The sequence below is a fragment of the Xiphophorus couchianus genome, chromosome 11 (assembly GCF_001444195.1).
Source record: "Xiphophorus couchianus chromosome 11, X_couchianus-1.0, whole genome shotgun sequence".
Classification (NCBI taxonomy): Eukaryota; Metazoa; Chordata; class Actinopteri; order Cyprinodontiformes; family Poeciliidae; genus Xiphophorus; species Xiphophorus couchianus.
In genome coordinates, this window is record NC_040238.1 from 6199486 (window position 1) to 6223900 (window position 24415).

A 24415-nucleotide genomic window follows, 5' to 3' on the forward strand; every position below is an offset into this window, starting at 1 on the left:
GTCATGATGTCAGACGTCGGATACGAACGCAGCTTTGCATTTAATTGGTTCAAGTAAAGTGAAAGTAAAAAGTTCCTTTAAGTAAAACAATTGTAACTTTTAAATTAATTCAACACAAAAACTAAGTTGTGATCACTAAACCAAAAGAATTAAGTGAGATTATGTAAAGTCCATAACATGAACTGCAGCCCAAAAACACACTTTTTAGAGTGTAGGCTTATATATAATTTTGACTTTTTTCATTCTTTTGTAATGTTCCCTAAGATTACTTGTTCTGTGAAGTGGCTTTATGTAGATATAAAAAATTAAAGGAGCCAGTTCTCAATCATGGCTAGGTTTCTTAAGGTTTAACTGGTTGCTGTGTTTAAAAAGGTTCTGATCTTCCTTCTTTCAGCACCACATGAAGAGAGAGACATTGAACACTTTGTTTTGTGTAACATAAAAAGCACATTATGGCTTACTGTAGCTCATCTCTCAACTTCTCACCACTCTTCCAAACACAGACCAGGACTCTAGTATAAATTAGGAATTACACCTTTACAAAAACAATATAATTTAGAATTAAAGCATGTCATTTTAGCTTCAAATATGCTGAAAGCAGCCTTGCACTTGATTGCCTTGGGGATATATCAACATTTGTTGCATCGGACAGGCAACACAACTTTTGGCAGAGCATTTTCATTGAAACTACAACCAGTATAGATACAACAGTGGAAGAATATAGAAGATGCGCTTATTTAGCAGTCAAAAAAGAATTTTGGGAATTCAGTTTTCTGACCGCAAGAAAATTTCAATATTACTGGTCATTTCTGTTGCAAAAGGAAAAAATTGACACTTACGCTTGAACTGTTTCTCTCTCCAACAGAGCCTCATTAAGCAACTTGTTGAGCTCTTGCTCATTCTCTTGGGCGTCAATCACCCGTTCAGCCAGGTCCCGCAGTCGTAGCCTCCTCCGTGGATTTGGAAAAGATGGGTTCACTACCTGAAGTCCCAGAAAAATAAAAACAATATTGTGTGCTATTGTTACTATTGTTTCTTTGCTGGTCTATTCATTACATACATATACAATAATGCTCATTTGTGCATTTAGAAGCTAGAAGCCTACTAAAGGAGCTCTAAAGTGCTTAAAACACCAAACATCTGCATGAGACATTGTCAAAGAGTAATGTTATTTTTACTACAGTAACTATGACTATTACAGTACTCTGGAATAAAAGAGATTGAATAATTATCTTGGCACTTTGTCAACATAATGAAAACCTAACTTTATATGACAATGCTTTTTAGCCTGAATGGAGGCCACAATCATATAGAAATTAATAAATTGCTTTATAAAGTAACTACTGTGCCAAATATTGCATCCAAAAAATAAAAAATAAAAACTTTCCAAACCTACTTCACAATGTAATGTGTTTGACTGCAGAAATCAATGTTAAAAAAGGAAGGAAAAAAATCTGGACAACTTGTGTATACAGAATATAGGAACATGTATTGATACGTTTTGCAATAATTTAGCATTTATACTTAGCAAAATTCATTTTATGAAGGTTCAAATTGTGTGTGGTGACATTAATATTGACTTTTTAAGTCCCAGCAGACATAAAAAAAAACAGCCACAGATTTAATATTGTATAGCATCGGACTTTTTTCAGTAATTATTAAACCAAGTAGAAGAGGAGCATCAAACTCATTTTCGTTTTGAGCCACATCAAAAATCTGAATGTTCTTAAAGGGCCGTTTGTTCCTGAATCTAGTCTTCTTATAAATGATATCACTGACCATTTGCCAATAAAAATGGGAGAAAAACTAAGAACAGACGAGAAGCTAAAGAGGAGGTAACAATAAACCTTACTAATCTAAGAAAACTAAATACAGAAATAAACTAAGAAACTAAGCTAAACACAGAGAAATAAATATATATTTAAAGGCCTTTCAAGTAGTAATTAATACAAGAGAAGAGTTATGGTTTGATGTCTTTCAGTCTGGTTTCCGGACTCACCACAGTACTGAGAGTGTTCAATGGTAGAGCCACTGTGGTATAATAATAATATTCAGGAAACATGGAAAGTGTCAATAGTTTAATTAAAAAACATGCACTAAGCAGAAGTCATTACAATTTTTTGGTAGAAATGGTACAATTATAGATGATAGCAAAGTATCTGCAAATCAGTATTTTGTAAATGTTGGACATGACTTATCAAATACTATAATGGTGTCTAGGGATAAAGATAGAATGTTCAGCTGGAGGTAACATTAACACAAACATCAACTCATGTTTACTAGAGGAGATAATGAAAAAGAAATATATGATATTGTGACAAATCTTAAAAAATAAAAAGTCTACCAATTTGGCTGGAATGGATATGTGGCTAGTAAAAATTATTATAGTATCAGTACTTAAGCCTTTCATGTCTCTGTAATATGTCCTTTCAAAAAGGTACATTCCAAGTAAAAAAAAACAGCAAAAGTCATAACCTTATTTGAAAGTGGTAATAAACATCAATTCTCACATTATAGACTTACCTCTCTTCTCTATCAAATTTTCCAAAATTTCAGAAAAAATGTTTCTGTAACATTTTCATAATTTCATGGAAAAATATTAATTATTATCTGATTGTCAATACGGATTTAGAGCCAAACAATCAACTTCAATAGCAGTAATGCAAAAAAAATAGAAGACATAGAAAATGCAGTGATTAAAAAGAATATACTGTGGGAGTGTTATATAGACTTTAAAAAGTATTTGACACTATAGACAATGAATTACTTTTACATAAATTAGAGAAATATGGAGTATGAGGCATTGTAGTCTTGGATAAAAAGTTCCCTGCATCAAAGGTGTCAATATGTATGTAATGAATTGCTGTGGTGAGGCAGACGCTGTAGACCCAGGTTGAAGTAAAGATGGTAATTTTAATAATAAATAATGTTCCATACAGTCCACAAGATTCTGGCGGCACAGCTGAGAGGAAGCCAGGGCTCACACCGGTAGCAACAGAATAAACGCGTGGCAAATGAACCGGCAAACAGAAACACGTAACAAGTGACGAGGACCCGACAAAACACAGAGACACAGGTGAGACTAAATACACAGGAGGTAATTAGGGAATGAGAAACACCTGGGAGTAATCAAAGGGAGACAAGACAACTCAGAGACACAGGAAACTCAAAATAAACACACAGAAAAACACGGAACATGACAATGTACAAATAAGTCTCATACATTCTGATTTACTAAGAGTTACCTGTGGAGTCGGTAGTGGGCCCTAAACTTTTTTTACTTTACATTAATGATATATGAAATTATTACAATAAATAAACAATTATAAATTGTTAACATTTACTTTAGTTGCTGATGATATTACACCATATTCCTCTGGTAATAGTTCGGAGCAGGTTCTCACATACATAATAGGAAAAAAAATCATCAAATTGATCAAAATATCAAATCTTTTATATTTGACCTGACTGCTTACCCTTGTGTCCAACTCTTCTGGTTCTTCAGGTGTGTTGCAGGCTGCCTCCACGCTGCCGTTACACTCTGTTGTGTTGATTAATAGTGGGGAATTTCCATTAGAAGAGGTTACCGACAGCTTCTGAGAAAAAAGCAAAAAGTGGGTCCTCTGTGATTATGAGTGAAAACTTACCAACTAAATATATGTACTGTATGTACCGTATTTTCTGCACTATAAGGCGCACCACATTATAAGGCGCACCTTCAATGAATGGCATATTTTAAACTTTTCATATATAAGGCGCACCGCATTATAAGACGCATAGAATAGAAGCTACAGCAGAGGCTGGGGTTACGTTATGCATCCATTAGATGGAACTGCGCTAAAGGGAATGTCAACAAAATAGTCAGATAGGTCAGTCAAACTTTATTAATAGATTACAAACCAGCGTTCTGAAAACTCTGTTCATTCCCAAAATGAATAAACAGCTGTTTGATTATTTTCCCGGAGGTAGTCAGTGATGTGGTATTTTCGTGACACAGTTTATCTTTTAACAACAGCAAGGTATAACATATAGTGGAGGGGAACTTTTCCTTGATTCAATAAACACGTAAAAAACAGTCTGATACTGTTACGGTAAATCAAACGTTAGTGCAATCACAATATATATCCACTTCCGCTATAACAATTGATTCGTTCATGTTAAATCCTCTCGCTGCTGTTCTATTCCCGTGTTCTACTGCGTCACTGATCGCCTTGAGGTTAAACTCTGCGTCGTAAGCGTGTTTCTTAATAGGAGCCATTTTGGTGTCTTTACACAAAACCCAGTGTGCACCGCGCGCTTCTTCTTCTATGGGGGAAAATGAAGTCAGCGGCTGCTTACCGTAGTTGCGAGACCTGTTGTGGCTCAATATTGGTCCATATATAAGGCGCACCGGATTATAAGGCGCGCTCTCGGCTTTTGAGAAAATTGAAGGTTTTTAGGTGCGCCTTATAGTGCGGAAAATACGGTATATAGTTCCAAAACCTTATTTCACGCCTTTTAAAAGAAAAATGTTTAAACATTTTCAAAATTACATCTCTCTTCCTTCCTGTCTTCTTGTACATACTGGTGATGAGAACAGTGAAAATGTTTGAACATTAACATACTAGCTGTGAGTGTCTGGATGTTTAACTAACCACAGGACTGATTCCATTTCTTCCCAGGGGATCTTTAGGAACAGTCACCAGGTAGGTCTCAATACCTCTCTCCCTCAGGTAGTCACAGCGATCACCTCCATTTCCCGGCTCCACATCGAACTCTCCATGGAGACACTCCATGGTACTTTGTGAGATGTGAACACGTCTAATCCAATAGCACAAAAGAATGAAACATCAGATTTTTTTTTGTTACAGTTATTGTTTTTGTTTTGTATGTTTTACCACTCCAAAAACCATTTTTGGAGAGAAAATTGCCCTTTTGGTGTCTGGTGTGATAAAAAAAAAGTGCCCTTTTGTGTTTTAGTACAGCGGTCCCCAACCTTTTTAGTCGCGCGGACCGGTCAGCCCTTCGCAATTTTGCTGCAGACGGGGGGGGGGCAGTACTCCAATGTTGTTTTGTTACTCATTCTGCTGCAAGTTGGCTTTGTGGGTTTTTAGGTGCGCCTTAAAGTGCGGAAAATACGGTATATAGTTCCAGTGAAGTATCTCTGGGGATACTTCACTGGCAGAGGAGCTCTTTCATTTCTTAGGATTTTTCAAAATAAAAGATGCGGAAGTAGTTCATTATTTCTTGCGAGGACCTGTACCGGTCCGCGGCCCGGTCGTTGGGGACCACTGTTTTAGTACACCTTTATCAAATTGAAGGACTTGTACAAACCAAATATGTTTTCTGTTGTCTTATTTTCTCAGAAAGCCATCCGACCTGGCTTTCTGTTAAGCTGTGACACGATGAGGATGGTGTCACAGCTAGTGTGTCCTTCTACAGATGACATATTTGCCCCTGTCTAGTGCTGTCTCCATTGGCTGAGCTTTTCCTGTATGTGTTGCCTTTAAACCGTCTCAGAGCTCGTCTGTTAAGATGCGTTTCTCTCACAGAGGAGACATCACTCCTAAAGGTGACACCACTAAAGGAGTTCCTACTAATGATACATTCTGACTTCTCTATAACATAGAAAGGATTCCAGGATCAGTGCTTCTGCTTTTTTGTGTATCTGCTCTGTCTTTTCCAATCCCCATTCGGTAGCTCATACTGAGTCAGGTTCTGGTTCTACTGGTGGTTTCTTCTCTGGAAAGTCAACAACACATTGCACAGGACTGTCCACAGTATTGTTGAAGCATTCACTTCAAGAGGAGTGAATGCTTCAAGTCAATGACTTGATGCTCTGCTGGGTTTCCTAAAGTAGGATTTTCCTCTAAGCTAATTTGAATAATAAACTAAGCTTAATGCCCTTTCCTTCCCCCTTTCCTGTCAACCTACTTTCATACAAGGGACACAAAAGACCCCCTGGAGGGGAGACAAAAAAAAAAGAATGAACATTTGTGTTCATTCTTGTCGATCAAGTTCTGCTCGACATCCCTGCAGTCAGAATCCCAATCGCATGCTCCCTCAAAACTTGTGGCATTCAGCTCTGTGAAAAAACAACATATTTCAGAGTGATCTTTTATTGTGGCCAGCCTAAGGGACACCTGTGCAATAATCATGTTGTCTACTCAGCTTCTTGAGCTGGGATGGATTATCTATGCAAAGGAGAATTCGCTATCACAAATTTGGACAGACTTGTGAACAACATAGAAAATGTATCAAAAATGTTTTAGATCTTTGAGTTCATCAAATGAAAATTGGGAACAAAAACAAAAATGTTGTGTTTATTTTTTTCTTGACTATAGATGGATTTGTTTGTGATATTTGTGCCATTCACTACAAAATGCTGTCTCAGTGTAATGCTCAGGAGAAAATGTCAGACAGCGGGGAAATGGGAAGTTGCCCTGTCAGATCGTCAAGTTCCAAAACCACACACACACAAACAAAAACCTCACAGAAGCACATACGGGGTCAGTGCGACCCCAGCACAGAGTAAAAAAACTTGTGGGGTCTCAATTAGCGGGTCAGTTAAGAGCACAAGAGGGTTAAGGGTTAGTTTTATCGATATATTCTGTCACAACCAGCCCTTTGTGGCATTAATGCTCTTGATATGACCTGAAATGAAAATAAGTTTGACACCCTCAGGTTATATGAACAGAACTTGCTCTTACCCTGGAATGCCTCCTGCTTCCATTTTGTTGGCTACTGTGACATCCGTAGACCAAACATCATACTGCCAGCGTTTCTGTCCCAGCACTCCTCCAAGTACTGTTCCACTGTGCACTCCAACCCTCATATCAACATTGGTTTGGGTTTTTTCACGGACATACCTAGGGTAGTTTCACAAAAAGTATGCTAAACAGAAGGTCACCTTAAAAGAGAAAGTTCCTGAGCAAAAGCTTCTTTTCTTATATCCAAAAACTGAAAACAGCTAGAATACATTTTGAACCAACAATGGATGAAAGGTGATTATTTCTCAAACACAGAGGACAATACACATTAGAGAATATGCAAGAATTAGCCATGAAGGCTAGTTTTCGTCTGCAATCCTTCATTGTAAAAATGATAAATTTAAAAGCAGGGTACACAAGTTAACAAGAATTTTAAACAAAAATTAGCCAAATAACATATCATGTAACAAACGTACAAACTAATGAACTAATTGGAGTACTAGTGAAGAGTTCATAATCGAGGACTTTATACAGATGCACAACAGCCAGCAGGTGTGGCAAGGGGTCCAGCACTTCACCAACTTCAGATGAAACAACACCACCAAAATCTCTGGGGATACTTCACTGGCAGAGGAGCTCTTTCATTTCTTTGCCCATTTTGAGGCCGAATTACTGTAGCTGTCAATTTCTCCACAGCCCAACCATCAGTGAACAGGAGGCATGGAGAACCCTGAGGGCAGTGAGCCCTCAGAAAGCTGATGGACCTGATGGTACTATTAGAGGAAAATCTGTTCTCTTGTGATTTTTGATATGTTTTCGGTTTCTAACACCTCTTATCAGTTAACAAAAATGATTCATACTATCTAACATCTGTTAGGAATCTATATTAAAAATATTAGGGTATATTAGAGATGCCATCCTGTGTCACTGAATACATGTTAGCCTGACCAAAGTGTTGCATCCTAATCAATTTCTTCAATGATTTCTTTAAGCTTGGAAAGAGTCAATAACTTTCCATCAGAGTAATCAATATAACACTGAGGGCAAAGTCACCAACAAAGTCCATTATAGATGGACAGATGACTGACATGAAACAGCACCAGGTCATCATTCATGGACAGTATTTGGCATCATTGTGAACCACCCTAATGTGGAAATATAGATATCGTCATGAGCTGTGGGGTGTGGTGGTGAGGCAGATGCCGTAGATCCAGGTTGAAGTAGATGAAATGAAGACTTAATGAAGAATATCCAGAATAAACACAGTCCAATGCAATCCAGAATACCGGGCAGCATGGCCGAGCAGACACCAGGTCTCAACGCCAGTAGCAGCCGGTTAAACGAAGGAAGAGACGGACTGGGCACACAGACGACAGCGACAAGACCCCAACTGAGACAAGGACACAGGTGACATTAAATACACAAGAGGTAATCAGGGAACGAGACACACCTGGGAACAATCAAAGGGAAGACAGGACAGCACAGCTACTCAGAGGACACAGAAAACTCAAAATAAACACACAGAGAACTCAAAAACACAGAGAAAAACCCAAATTCTTACAGATATGGAAATATATATATATATACAGTATATGTGAATGGATGGATGGATGGGTATATGGATATATGGATATATATATAATATTCAGTAAATTCATTTTAAAAGACCACACCAATCCCAACAAGCCTGGTCACTATGCAGCCACAGAAAGCTCAACAGGAAGACAAACCAGAATCACCTGATCTGAAGCCCAGAGGCATTATAGAATTATACTGAACAGAAATCAACCATCTCCGATGTTTAAATTAGAATCAATTCATTCACTCCCAATCTAAGGATTTCCTAATTTTGCTCACCAATAAGTTTGGTATAATGTGAAAATGACTTTTGTTATTATTAGATAATGAGATAATTTTACGTATAAAGGAATTATTATCCTGTGTCATGTGACTAGCTATCAATGCTAGAGATCAACATCTTGACAACAAAACAATAAACAAGAAGTGTAAGAGACAAATCAAAACATTTAAATTAATGAAATTTAAAAAAAATGCTGTGTTGTAGAATAAGCCAGAAAAGTATTCCAATAGATGGAAATTAGAATCAATAATTTTTTTGCACTTACGAGATAGCATCCACCATAGCCAGGCCCATCCTGATGGAACAGGCAGCATGGTCTCCCCGGTATTCTGGAAGTCCACAGATGCAGTAATAACAGTCTCCCAAGATCTTGATCCTCAATTGATGATATTTCTGACAGAAATGTACATTGATCTTAATTAAACAGAGAAAGAGAATACGTATACACACACCTCTATCTGTCTGTCTGTCTGTCTGTCTAAGTGTTTGGAGATAGAGCCAGATTAAAACATACACAGGCTTTTTAACATCTTTGGGGTTTTTTCTCTACCTTCTCTATTGCTATAGATGATGTGATGTAAAAGTCTCCTTGTTTTTTGTAAAGGAAATGTTTTCTCTATTTTGTTTGAAAAATGAAGTGAAAGTCTTTTTATTTTCCCCAAGATTTAAAATGTCTGCTGATCTGTTTTGGACATGTCTTTTCTTCTGTAAAATGAAAGAGTCTTTTAGTTGTTCTATTAGCTTGAGTTATAGTTAAGCCCAAAACATTAACATACCTGGCTGGTTTAGAGTTAAAGCAGTTTTTTAATTATAATATTTGTTTCGACAAATTTGAGAACATCCACCATACAGTCTGGACTGGAATGAGACAGATAATCTGTGGAAAGGACTACAGATTAAGGTGATGGTGAGTAGGCCCCTGCCTTTCCAGCGGAGGCATTCAGAGGTGTCTTTGCTGGTTCCAACGCCTGCATGAACTTTGTGTTTCCACAGGACGACCTCTGACTGGTCTGCCCAAAATGTGTCTGAATGAGACAACTCCCATAAACTCTTTGTGGAATCCTCCAACCACACAGCCATCGTCCATAGACTCTTAATTGGATCCTCTGGTCATCCATCTGAACTCCATTGACTTCACCCTCCTGAACTCTGTTTATGTTTTTTTGTTTCTCGCCCTCCTTCTGCGGCTGCCCACATGTTTGTTGCCTCATTTTCTTTGTTGTTTCTGATGAATCCATTAATCTTTTCATACTGCCCTGTGCAGTACTGAAAGATGGATAGTGCCCTTCCCCAGTAACCATTACCCTAAGGTACACTAACACTAACCAGGGACATACATAGACTTTACATGGACTCATTGTGCCCACTGCTGAAAAGGTAATCAGCTGCACCCTCTGACCTTTAGAGGACCTGCACACCTCCATGTGGTGCAGGTCAGACTGCAGCTGACCATTCTCACCCTGGACAAAAAACCTGTTTAAGCTCCTATTCTCAGGGCCAGCTGGACCAGAACTTCCCACCACAATAACAGTCTCTTTCCCTCAGGCATTAGGCTGATGAACAATAGTTAATGACTCTGGCATAACACAGCCCCTTTATCCACCTGCTACCCTGCATGTTTTTTGACTAAATGTAAAGGTAGAAGTTATTTTATTTATATAGAACATTTTCAGCAACAAGGCAATACAAAGTGCTTTACAAGATTTATGTTTTAATTGTTGGTTCTATGTAGCATGGCTGTGTTTTTATTATGTAATATAATAACCAAACAATTCTAACACACGAGTGGAGGGGTCTGGTTCAATCCTTCTTACATTAGGAGAAAACACAATCAAGTTTTCTCCTAAAAGTTTGCCAGAAGTCAGAACCAGCGTACATTATGCAGCACAACAGTATTTTCATATGACAGACATATGTAGTTCAAAGGGACTATTGGTTTTACATAGTTTGTCCATTTAGACCAGATCCTGAAAAATAATTCCCTTCGACCTTGGACAGAGATCAATAACTTTCTGCAGAATGTAAATGTTCTGTACAATTTTGAACCAGTCCTCAACTTTAGGTGCTTCAGATTTTAACAATTTTCTAGTGATTGTCTTTTGCTCGCTGCCAGAAGCATTAACAGCAGTATTTTTATCTTTCAGAGTCCAGTTATCAAATTGAATGTTTCCTAAGTACAGGGCTTCACATTTTCAGGGATTCTCTCAGTAAAGACATTATTTAGGTAAACACATATCTGCTCCCAGAATACTAATCACTGGACAACCCCAGAAGATATGATGATGATGATTTGCCCCATTTGATCCACAGAGTTTCCAACATGTGTCTCCGCTGCCCCGATGCTTTTTCTGAACTGGAGTTACAAAATATCAAACCGTGATTTTCCAACAGAATTCTCTCCATGTGTTGGAGCTCAAGGTCATCCAGTGTAATTTGTTGATCTGTTCCCAGCCTTCAGATGATATAGATAAATTTCCTTCTTTTAGCCACTTGTTTCTTGTGTAGTTTGTGTCACCTTGTTTAGAAGACAGAATACCATCATATAGTATAGAAACACGTTTCTGACTTCAACAAAGACAAAAACACATTAAAAAGTCCTGGTTTGTCTGTTTCCCAATTGTCACGTATATTTTCATTGAAATAGGCCCTAACTTACAGATATCTGAAGAAGTCATCCTGTTCCAAGCCATTAGATTTCTGAAGTTCCTCAAAACTCTGAAACACCCCTTTCTGGGTAAACGTATAGTAAGTGGTTAATCCTTTTTGGATCCATCCTCTAAATCTCCCATCAATCTGGTTTAGTTTAAAAGCTTAATCAAAGGCGCACCATATGAGTATTTTTATCTGAATATCTCATTTACAAAGTTAAGCTACCTTTCTCCAAGAATCTAGCATTGTTTGTAGCATTACTCAGCCCCTCTTGTAAATCCTTTAGTACCTGATATTAAAGGTATTCCTTCCACTGTTGTGCCTTGTATATCTTTCCATCTTGCATCATAAGATGGAGAGCATAGACAAATCACTGGTCTTAACTGAGCTGCCAGGTAACAGACATGTAGATTGGGAAGACCCAGTCCACCTTTCTCTTTCTTTCTCTTAACTGCAGGGTTCTGTACCTCACTCTAGCTTTGTTTCCCTGCCAAATATACTGCGATATTAATCTGTCCCACTCTATGAATCACCTTTTCAGCCCCCTCTGGGACACCATAGATCCTGACATTCTCTCTCCTAGATCGGCTCTCCAGGTCCACCAGCTTATCCTCCAGACTCATGTGTAACTTTAGCAGCTCTGCTATCACTTCCTCCATGTTTTGGGTTCTCTCCTCCATCTTCTCCTCTACTTCACTAATCCTTGTGTTCGTTTTTCGTAAATAAATAAATGCATAAATAAATCTACATTGATTGATACCATGCCACCCTATTGATATTTTAGACTGACTGTAAAGATGACTTTTGTGTGGAATGATTGGTTATGCCAAAACAAAATTTTTCAAAAGCTACAAAAAGTGATTGTTTGCTTACTGAACTCAAAGATTTGTATGTGTCCTGAAAATTGCTTACATAATTTGAGTTCAAGTAATGTTATTAAGCACTTCACATGAAATTACTTAGGAGAGTATATTTATTGGTCCTGTATTTCTGTTAGTTGTTTTTTTTTATTATTATTCTGCTTGTATAATAAGAACAGTTATTTCTTTGAGTGCCTGTCTGTGTTTTAATCATGTATTTCATTTCCTCCATTTTGGAAAAAAAAAATGTCTCTGCACCTTGTAACAAAGTGTGAACACCAAGTTACCTACACACCTACATCACTTTCGGCTATTAACCCAGATGATAATTTCATTAAATTTAGATTATTTCCTCATTTTCATTTTGTGCATTTTTATATAAACTTTCTCTTCAATTTCATTGGGTTTTTTTTAAATTCACTTTTATATTCTGCAATTAGATCAGAGCATGCTATATATAATGTGCTTTGATAAAAAGTTGCCTTGTTACTCTGATGAAGACTGAATATGGATGAATTAAGGCAAATTAATATAAACAATATTGCATAGTGACATTCATTTTGGTAAGAAAACTGTTAAAGCAATGTGCATTACAACATGGATTAGTCTGGCTAAAATTTTGGTTAGATAGACTTTCTGCAATTATTGGGAGTTACATTAAAAAATAATCTAATGTTCAATTCTTATGCTTCCTCTGCCCCTGTAATTAGAAGTTTTGCAAACCAGCCAAAGAGGAGCATGACATATTTGATTAATCTGTGATATTTAATCTGTAAGCAGAAACATAATATGTGAAAAATGCACAGAAAATAAAAAAAAATCAGGCTGGCTTTTTTTTTTTTTTTTTTTTTTTTGAGGTGCACAAAAGTGTAGTACTTTATTTCAATGTAAAAAAAAATTTGGTCTTAACTTAAACCGTTTTCATAAATTAAACAAAATAAATCTCCAAGCTAATATGAAAGCAGGAAACTCACAGCAGCCAGCTTGTCAAAGCGAGCAAAAAGCTCATTGAGCAGCTTCACCAGCTCCTGGGCACTGCAAGATGACGACAGCTGGGTGAAACCCACAATGTCTGCAAACAGAATACTACATGACAACAAGACACACAAGACAGCATGTTACTACAACATGCTGCTCCAGACCACAAATCTCTGAGTATTTTTGCACTTTTTTAGAATTAAAAACATTTATGGCATGATAATACAATATTTAATACCAATTTATGGGATTACTTGTTAAATGAAATAATGTTTATAAGTAATCCATATTCTTCCGATGTTCTTCATTATCACAGATGTAAACAGTAAAAAAAAAACATAATCCATTTCATAAGCCACTGGAGTGATGCATTAAAATTATTATTTTTTCTTTCTCCCCTCCAGGGGGTGTTTAGTGGGCTCTAGTGTCTCTTATATGAAAGTAGGCTGACAGGAAAGGGAGAAGAACAGGAGGGAAGACATGCGGCAAATATCGTCGGTTCCGGGAATCGAACGCGCAATGGCCGCGTCGAGGACTCAAGGCCTCCAAACATGGGTCGCGCTAACCGCTACGCCACCACAGCACGCCCCGTGACGCATTATTGAAACTAAAAAGTACTACGACATGTGGAGCTAAAACAATCTCAATAGTCACAAATGCACAATGCATTTTTCCACACATGCACAGAATCAGATTTATGAATGAACAAAACAACTCAAATGCACAGAATGATTCATATGTGCACAAACAATATTTGCAAATGCACAGAAGGATTCACACTTAAATTTTTGATGCAAACATAAATACATCTTGATTTACACACTAATTCTGGCCTGTGGGCTTCGCTGCATTTGTGTGTGAATTGTGAGATTCTTCTAAGTGGCTCAATCCACAAATGTCTTTTTTTTAACAGGGAATCTTCAGCAACCAGTCAGAGACAGAGCTTTTGTAATGGGTTCATGTAATGGGTTCATGTTTGGGTAACTTATACAAAAGTTACCCAAAACAGGAAAAAAAAGTGCATGAATCATCCTGTGCATGTGTGGATACTGAGACTGTTTTAGCTCCATATTATGGTGAAATGCACAACATTTATAGGCAATATCTCTCAAAAGAAGAATGTTTCATGCCTCTAAATAATTTACTCATGAAATAGCAACTGAAACTAATTACTACTCTAGGTTTGTTGCATGAATGTGGAAATAATAGCAATGTTTAGTAAGAAATTGCATTTTGTATACCTAAGTTAAAAGTTGAATCATTGAACTGACACAAGTCAGTACAGTAGGTCTATTCCATCAAGAGAACTGTAGTAGTTGTTAAAAATATTAACATAATAGCTATATATTAGATATTCTGTATTGCAGGACACATGGTTGGTACTGAATACATGCTGAGAAAGGTTGACAAAATGTAGACTTTTCATTACTTTATCAGCTGGCCTTGGTTTTATCGATAGTAAACCCTGATAGCATCTAGCAAGACACTGGAAGTACTGCCAGTCAGAAGAACATGATTAGCAGATTCCATTTATTGTTATCGCTACTGCAAATAGCTTTTTACCAATTGAGGGGTTTTTTTCCCATTTTTTCTAGGAAGAAAATTAATGCTTGATTTTTTTAAAATAAACACAATATATTATGTGCAAACAAGGGCTTCAACTTTACCATTTCACTTCCCCAAAATGCTATGAGTTTCACATTGTACTCTATAAAGCAAGTGAGACAGAAGAGTCTCCCCCTGGCTGGCAGGATGTACCACAGTGTTACAGGCATTCATGATGTCAAGCTGCCATGGCTACATGAGAAAAACAGTAAAGAAGAGGGGCAAGACCACATCTGTGATTAAATAAGCATTCATAAAATAATTGATAAGAAAAAATATAGCCACCTCTTTTCTTTGGGCTTCAATTTATAGATATTGAATAACTGAATTTGATTAATTTATCTGTATTTACTGGCTCCACCATTCTATGACCAGAGTATCAAAACAGCTAAAATGAGAAGTAGTAGCTCATTTTATTGTTTTAAGTTTCCAAACAATTTCCAAGTTCAGTTTATTAACTAAATCAGTAACATTTAATCAAGACTGCTCAATCTGTGAGATTCTCAACAGAAAAAAGTGCAAATGATTCCCTGAGACGTACATTTTTAGTCTAAGAGAAAAACTTTGTAAAAAAATAAATTTCAACTTCTTCAGCTTGTTTTTCAAAAAGTATATAGTTTTTAAAACATTTTTGTGCAAAATTTGCAACTATATTACTTATATTCCAGTTTGTCAGAGGAGATGAAACATGCAGAACATTTTACATCCACAGTAAATAGGCTTCATTTTTCTGAGCGCTACAGTTACTTGCTTACAAAGATGTAGCCAGACTAAGAGATTTTTTTTGCTTGTTTGTTTGAAATATGACACTAAAGTTGTAATAATTGTAATAATACAATATAGTTGTAATTTCATGAGAATTCTACACCACATTTGTGATAAAATGAGGAATATTGAGGGTCTTGTGAAGTTACAGTTGGTATTGGTTTTTCAAATAAGTATATACTTAATCTTTTAACACATCAGAATAAAATCATCAGCCACAGGACTTTGAAACGATTATTTAAACAACTTTTTATTTCAAATAACCAGTCTTGCTGAGCTGGTCACGTCAAATCTTCATAACTATCAAAGCTTTTTTCTTATTAAAATTAAATTTTTTCTCTCCTTTGTAATATATCTATTCTCGTAATATGACTTTGTTCTCGTAATATTATGACTTTATTCTTGTAGTTTAAAAAAAATTATTAGTCTGGTCCTTAAACTCCATCATGCTTGCTTTACTAACCCTCAGTGAAAAGACAACCCATGGTTTTCTTTTCATGTGAAAAGACAACCCACGGTTTTCTTTTCACTGTCACAAACTTCTCCATCTCTTCTCTATGGCGGTGGATGTGTTTCAAACATCCGAGCTTCTATCCTCAGCTCTGCACCAGTAGACTACCTCTTCTACTGGCTTGAACAGGCAGCCTGTTGATTGATTTGAACACTGCTGCCACCTAGTGACTGGAGGCTTATTTATCAGACAAGCATGAGAAAAGAGGATAACTATAAAGTCCTTCTTCTGACGCCCATAGATGCTCAGCCCCCCAGCCCGCTGCCCTAGGGGGTGCACCCCACTATTTGACAAGTACTGCTTTAGACAGACTTACCGCAACATACAGCCAAGTTACCTGACATTTTCATGCCTGTACATGTACATGGTGTTGAACTGTTGCATCTCTTTTTGACTGGGCTCCTTCTTCATATCCTGAAGCATCTCATCAGCTATATGCTTGGGAAGAATGGAGAGCAGGAGACGTTCCTAGAAAGGTTAAATACACAGAGCCCATGACAATAAATCACAGACATGGACCATACTTGTGACTGAACACATACTTTGATTTACTTTGACTTTCCATGCTTTCTCTTTGACCTCTACAGGCCCCTGTAGAGGTGTAACCTTCTATAAAGTATTTATAATGTGTAAAAAGCACAATAAACTTGAAAACAACTACGTTCCAGGATCTAGGGTTGAATTGATTTTCAGGTTTCTTTAATATTTGCTTTTTACATCACTGTTTATTTTTGTCCTCAGCCTTAGTTTCTGCCTTTAGATTATCTTTAAGCATAGGTTTAGTTCTGTGTGTGTAGTTTCATCTTTGTATTTAGTTTATATTTTTACTACAGCTAGATTTATGTTTTGCCTGTTTCCTGGTTAATATTTTCTCCTCCTGTGTCAGTACCCCCCCTCCCTCACTCTACCTGTCTGGACTCCACCCTCAGCTGCAGCCTGTTCCCAGTCAGCCACCAGTATTCAGTCCAGTAATTATGCTCCCAGTTTATAAGCTCTTCACTTTCTGACAGTCCACTTCTGAAGAAATGTCTTCTTCTGCACCTGAGTTTGTCAAATTCATGGATAGAATGAATCAACAAGTTATCAAAGCTACTTCTGTTCTTAGTGCTCACAAAGCAGAGTTTACTTTATCAAAACCACCTGGTTCTGATTACCCAGAGCATCCACTGCTCTGTGCATCAGAGGTCTGAGATTTCAGACAGTAGCTTTACACCTGTCTTCCTCCAGAATAGGCCACTTTAACTCTTTTGAGTATCTGAGAATTGAGGTAAAAACCCATACACAAACTCTGATGCTAACTTTGTGCAAAAGCTCAACATGTGTGAAAAATTTTTTCATTGACTTTAATGAGCTTTTATCTTATATATACATTGATAGTGACTGTTTAACAATTGTGGGAGAGTTCAACATCCATGTTGACAAGCCCGAAGAAGAAGAAGCCCTAACCCTAACCCTAGCCCTAGCAACAAAGCTGCGTGATATACTTGAAAACTTGGTCTAATTCAGTTTGTTAAATAAACACACAATTGAGGTCACACACTGGACCTGGATATCAGTAAGGATGTGAATATTTCCAATATCTGTAACTGATTGTCGCCCTGTCTGACAAAGATGACACCGTTATCTTTGTCAGTGCAATCTCCGCTCACTCTCTCAGCCAATCAGCTACTATCACAAAACACTCTTTCACAGACAACACAGCAGAAACATTTCATCAAATCCACTCTTCCTCCTCGCCTTTAAGCTGTAACCACATAGGTGAGTTGGTAGATAATTTACATTCTAAAATTTCAGGTACCATTGATTTCAATGCTCCCACTGAAATGAAGGTTGTGTCTGGTAGGAAGAAATCTCCATGGAGAAATGCACAAACAATTAGATCTGCAAGACAACTTTGCCAAAGGACCGAACGAAAATGGTGTAAAACTCAACTTCATGTTTATTATGAAATCTATAAAGAAAGACTGCATAACTATCACTCAACACTAAAACATGCAAGGGAAATGTTCTTTGCTGAAATCATAAAACAAAAACCTTAATGATGGTTGAGCTTTATTTGCAGCACTTGACAGGCTCATAAGAGTTGCATAGGAGTCTCTGGTCCAGTATGCAACTGCTTCCAAAAGTTTTTCTGAGTTAATTTTTCCATTGCCGTGGCACTGCACTAATACCTACATCTTAATTAATAATACCTACATCTTCAGTTTCATTTTGCACCGCAGCAGCATGGCTATGGTTGGCATGAAAAGCAACAGTCTTTTTTCCTTCCAGCATTGTGCCCATATGCAAAATTTCCAGATGTAAAGGGTCTATAGGTCTTCTGACCTGTTGCTGGCTTTGCTCTTCTAGGTTAAGTTTAACCTCCAGTGACTGTCTTGCTTCCAGAAAAGCCTTTCGATGCTTCCGGTCAGCCATGTAGTACGATGTGACACCCACGGTGATGGCACAAATATAGATCACAATGTTGGCCAGTAGCTTGAAAACAAACATGAAGAGACATTTGAAATTAGAACTCAGGATGAGATGAATATACATGTATTTATGAACTATTTGACTACAAGAAGCCCTATACATAGTTCCCACAAGTCTGAACAGAAGTGATCCACACTGTCTTAGTATACTAAGACCGTTTGTTTGCGCAATGCATAGCAGACCCATGGCCTCGAGAGCAACAAAAAAGAAAATATCTGGACACTCAACCAATGTGCATAAATAAAATTATTGCAGTCAGGATGGACCCATATGAGATAGAGAAGGAAAGTATGTCAGACAATGTGGTGAAGCTCCCTCTGATCTCATGATACGATATAGTTAACTACCTAATGAACAGGCCTAATTAACGTTATAATCTGTGTTAAATCTGTTTATAACATTTTCAATCCTGGGCAGATTACAAAAAATAAATAAATACATTTTCAAAAATTGATAGGGACAAACAGCAGAGATGAACATGCAATCACTGTGACCAAGAATATCATTGATATCTGCTTTCAAGGATTTTATTTAATCTTAAATTTCCATAGTGGAGTATTTAAAAATAAAAAAAACAAGAATTGGGTGCTTATTTTTGGGATTTTTGTTTTCTAATTAATTGGACATAGTTGGACATAAATAAGGATGCCCACATTTTTGAAGCCATCAGCAAGTTTTTGCCAAAGATTTCTTGCCACAGTTGACCAGAGCTCACCAGAGCTGACCGGGAGCGACGGCAACAGCAATAGTGACTCCTGAAGCAGCTGCAAAAACTCTGAAGTTCAGCAGTTCATAGACTAGAAGTAGCCAGGACAAGTGTTGTTTCTTCTTTAAACAGTATTTAATGGCAATACTTTCAATGGTTAAACTGTAATGGTATAAAGTTTATAAGTAAGTTTAATATTTAGCTATGTTTAATTAAGATGTGAGCAGCTGAGTGGAAAATTCACAATCACATTTTACTCTTGAAAATGTCTAAATGAAATGTTGTTAGAAAACAAATACTGTTTCTCTAATCTTAGTGACCAAATGGTGATTCAAATTAAGACAAGTCATTTGAGATCTAAAAAATACCTCGGGCTGCCTCTGAATCAATTCCCAACTTTACCAACTTGTTTCCAGATTTTCTACCTGGCTTTTCCCATTCCTAGACCACACATTTATAATTTTTTGTTCCAGTTTATTTCAAATTATTAATTAGTCTATTAAACAATCACATTTCCAGCAAGAAGATGAATATATGTGGGTTTGTGCTTGTTAACCAAGTTTTGTTTGTCTCCAAAACCACCTCAGCCATCTGGCCCCGTTTCAGAAAGCAGGGTAAGAGCCAACGTAGAGTAGGTTCAAGGGTAGGGACGTACATACACTGGGTTTTCAGTTTCAGAAAACCAGGTGGATCCAGTTACTGCAACTTACATTGTGAACCAAGACAGGGTGTTGGTTCGCTCCTCACCTCTGTGTATGACTAATTGGTTTCTTGATCATTCCTTTACAAAAAACACAGACATAAAATAAAGCGTACCACAGCTCTGGGAACTCCACCGAGTTAGAGTTGAATAGCTCTGGCCCCCAAGAAGCTGTGGCAAGCGTTAATTATTTTAATTTCTGAAAGATGACAACCCTACGAACTTATTTTCCACTATTACTCTCATCATGTGTACCTGTGTCTGATTACTGCCTGCCGTCTCTCTCCCATGTCTCCACCTAAATATGCTCCTTCCAGCCAGACATTTTCTGCTAGACTGTATAATGCCTGAGAGCCTGTCTAGGGTTTCTTGCCTTGCCTTGACCTATTGTTTATGACCGTGGCCCGTTTCTGACCTCAACTAAGGACTATGTCTTGAATACTTCTGCCACTTTTGAATCTGGTAACTCCAACTGGACAGAGCTTCTAGAGATAGGCACCAGCATCCCCACAACCCTGCATGGAAAAGCTGGTGTAGGCCATGTTTTCTGTCACAAAAACCCATATAACTAAATCTAATCATCACAAATTATAAGCTCCACATTTTAAATACAACATTAAACTCAGTCACTCACAAAAATTACAGAAGAACACTGTAATTATTTCTGCACAAAAGTTCATACCTGTCTATCACTGAAGAACATTTATTAACTCATGTAATTTTACAATAGCATTTCTCAATCCCCGTCCTCAGGGACAACTGCCTTGCATGTTTTAGGTGTTTCCTCTGCATGCAATCAAGTGCATGCAGAGGAGGTCATGCAATCATTTGAGTCAATTGTTCTGCAACAGACACACATCTAAAACAATTACACAAGAACATAAGAGCCACAATTGAGAAACACTAGTGTGAGACAATCTCACTGACCCGTCTTCCCCCCTCAAGTATTACCTGTCTGGCAAGCGCTGAGCCCTGGATGTTCTCCTGCTGCTGCTGAGCAATGGTGACTCCAAGAACCAGGGTGTGAACCCCACAGGATACAGTAGTGATGAGCACAATGGGTGTTAGTCTCAAAGGCAGAGTAAGGAAAAAAGAAAAGCTGAAGAAGGCCTGCCAACCCACTGTGTCACTAGCCTGGTGGAAACGAGCATAGTTTAGACCCAAGTGGCAAAATATCTGTAATGCGATAAGGACCCAGAGGGAATAGGGCACAAAACGCCTTGAGATCCGGTCTGGTAACAACCCAAAGCGGCACAGCAGGTAGAGAAGAATATCTCCTGCCAATCCCACAGTTGCCACAGAGACGGATGCAAGTTTTTCAGAGGTATAAACCACTGCACACATGATGAGGATGTAACTATCAAAAAGAGCAGCAAACACAACCAGCACCAAAAGTGTTTCATGTCTCTGCCTTCTGAAGTAGGTCTGGTAGAGATTCTCCAACGACTCTGGTGCAAATGTCAGGCGCATAAACCGTGGCAGGCAAAGGCAGGATCCAGAATTTCGAACTGTAACCTCGTGTGTTCGTCCAACAGCCTGCCCCGGATCAGAGGGCAATGTCACAGAGCAGTCTGCCGAATACTCCACAGAGTACTCTGGTTCAGAAAAAGCTTGATTGCGAGGCATGGTGAAAACTCTGAGCCAAAATTTTCAGTCTTTTTTAATCAAAGAATATAAGGCATGTTGTCCTGCAGCAGTGGATTAATATAAAAATAATGTTCAAATGTATCGCTTCTCTCTTTGTAGAGTAATCTTGATTCTTCTCAGAACACACAATCGAGTGTTCTCACAATTTACAACAGCACTGGAGAGATGTACTCTTGCATCACAGCACTGGTGTCCTCTTAGTCCAACGCAGTCAATCAATGTTCCGTCACCAGCACAGGGTAGTTCTATCGTTTATCAGAAAGATGAATCAATACTGATTAGATGCTTCAAAGTTCATCAACATAAGTGACTTTATGCTATATCCCATATTTGTCTATGTTTTAAGAATTTGTTTCTCCATCATTTCTCTGAACTGAATAGTGTTTCCTTCTTCATCTTTCCATGCCTGAATACAGACAGACAGAAAGTTTAGCAAATAGATATTTATACCCATCCAACAATAGCTGTAGCATAGATAATGTCTATAGATAGACAGATAGATAGATAGATAGATAGATAGATAGATAGATAGATAGATAGATAGATAGATAGATAGATAGATAGATAGATAGATAGATAGATAGATATCTCTCTTGCAATAATTTTGTATACATAGACAACATGTGGGTGTTGGCCTGCATAGCAACATGTTTGCTCCCTCACACAGGTTTGTTGTGGAAGCACGTCTAAAATCTAACATCCTATTCTTGCATACCTAGAGCCTATACATTACTTTACTTTTTTCACTACTTATCGACAGGCAACCCCATCTTCGGTTGCAACAGCCTCTCAATTAAAACATGTACATATTTCACACACTCCTCTGACTAGGATTTCTCCTTCATCCCCTTATTCTCCAATCTCTATTGCATGTTTCCATTAACCGACAATGCAGGACACATTTCATTTCTACAAGCTGTTCTGGATATTTGGGAAATTATGTACATCATATGTCCTCCTACTTCCACTTACCTTCAGTAACGCCAGATCACGTCTCATTGTTTGTGCTAAATATAATTACCATTAGAATAACGAGGCTTCTCGCAGTCCTCTTGAAATGCTGCAGTTTACAATAACACAGCCATACGGAGGGAATATTTTTCATCAAAATAAATAACTCCGTGAGAGAAAATAAACGTAAAAGAGAGAGTCACTATGACTTAGCACCGCATCTGTGTTCTCAGCAGAAAACGGAAAAGCAGAAGCTTTCAAAGATGTTCACGGTGATGTCGCCTTGACTACTGCTGTTGATACGAACGATGCGGCAATACCGTCGCCATCTTGGTACGGGTTAGAGGGCTCCTCCCTCTAACATGACGTTCTAGTCTCTCGGAAATGTAAATTCAAACACTCATATTCAATATATTTAAATATGTTCTGATGAGGCTCATTTGTCAGATTAAAAATGCTTTAAGTCCATGAGTGAAAAATAATCAAAAGAAATAAAGTCGTTAAAAGGTCAGTCTATAGGTAATTAATAATGTGATTGACTTAGTGAATTAATTTACTGAACGAACGTTTTAAATTCTAAATTACTAAATGCATCGCTATATATGCATCCATATTCAATCAACTTATCTTACTGACAAATTTATTCATGTCAGTCATTAGATTCACTACATATATTCACTACAGACACAGTGATGATGTCAAGCCTTTATTTCTGATAATAAGGATTATTTTCTACATACACTTTTCTGCTAAAGATGTGACATTTAAAATTACATTACACCAAAACAATAAACTTCGGCACTATGGTGCATCAGAAAAGTATTTCACTTTTTTCACATCTGGCCATGTTACAGATATTAATTTCAAACTGTAATAAATGCCTCTATTTATTACCATATCTAAATCATATCTTCTAAGCATAGGAGACTCTTTGGTACCTGAGCCTTGACATCTTTCATCTTGACAACTAGTTCCAGCTGCTCATCACTTAGATGTAGTTCAGAAAGTGTTTCTCTTAACAGCTTTCGATGTGACAAAAACAGCAACAAGGTGTTACACTTGAGAAGCCACTAGCAGCCCTGTTAAGGCTAAGTCATAAGGAAAAGCCTCTCTACCGGACTATCTTATCCAGCTTGAGTAAAATTCATCACCACTATTTTGACCTCAGGATCTTGAAATGTCTTTCAAGATCTCAGGGATTTTCAGGTTCACAAAAAAAATCTGGACCAGAAATCCATTCATCAGTTTTTAAGAGTCTGAACCTCTGCACCCCTACAGGTTAAATCTGCATGGTTTCTTGAAGTATTTACATACATTCATTAAGATGTGTTGCACAGTTTCAACATCTCTGACTCTGCTATAAAGATTTGGAATCTAGAAGTCTAATTTTTACCGTACTTCAAAACAGAATGGCTGTCTGTCCAAAAGACAGGGTTAGAGGTTAAGGTTAGACAGATCCATTTGTAACTCCTTCCTCAATAACTTGTCCATCCTCCTAGCATCCACTGCAGCAGTCATATCTTTACAAGGAATAGTGACAGGCTTCAGAGGAGCTACATGTGCCTCACACATCACAAAACACAAAATGAGAATGCCCGCTGTCATGGAGTAGCAGGTATGTGATGGTTCGACACCTGCACTTTTAATTTAATTTCTGAAAGCTTAGTTTATCACCTGCCTTGATGGATGCTACTATATCTTCATTTTCCCGCTAATCCTGACCAAAATTGGAAGGAATTATTGTATTTTATTTGTCCATTGCCAGCAAAATAAAAATTCTGTATTTTCTTTTTTTATGAAAACTAACATTTAAAGAAAACCCTATTAAGGTGCCTTTGCTCTCATGGACATGTTATTCAGAGGGACTCCACATATCTCATTGAGAGGTAATACTCTCTCTGCCAACAAAATTGCTTTAATATTGCTAGTAAGTGATAACACCTGCCACTGAAGTTTGGGCTATTTTCTCCTGTCATTATCCACTCACCTACATGTAATGCATACAGACCATTAATGGCTTA

General features: G+C 37.6%; 1 protein-coding gene across 10 annotated transcripts in view; it reads right to left on the reverse strand.

Moving 5' to 3' along the window:
• Window positions 1-22734, reverse strand: part of adcy3a (adenylate cyclase 3a) — a 45725-nt gene extending 22991 nt beyond the window's left edge. Inside the window, exons 1-11 of one of the 10 annotated variants that reach the window (XM_028030678.1) lie at window positions 22465-22734; window positions 20748-20930; window positions 20479-20638; window positions 18244-18393; window positions 16256-16386; window positions 13034-13145; window positions 8816-8943; window positions 6690-6848; window positions 4635-4800; window positions 3477-3596; window positions 840-982 (exon numbers count right to left, since the gene is read on the reverse strand). In XM_028030678.1, coding sequence (XP_027886479.1) covers window positions 840-982; window positions 3477-3596; window positions 4635-4800; window positions 6690-6848; window positions 8816-8943; window positions 13034-13145; window positions 16256-16386; window positions 18244-18393; window positions 20479-20499 — 1130 coding nt within the window. In that variant the 5' untranslated portion in view covers window positions 20500-20638; window positions 20748-20930; window positions 22465-22734. Of the gene's footprint in view, window positions 1-839; window positions 983-3476; window positions 3597-4634; window positions 4801-6689; window positions 6849-8815; window positions 8944-13033; window positions 13146-16255; window positions 16387-18243; window positions 18394-20211; window positions 20430-20478; window positions 20639-20747; window positions 21850-22415 lie in introns of those variants that run through there. The other 9 variants (XM_028030676.1, XM_028030671.1, XM_028030677.1 and 6 more) reach the window with 9 other exon arrangements.
• Window positions 22735-24415: the final 1681 nt, after the last annotated feature.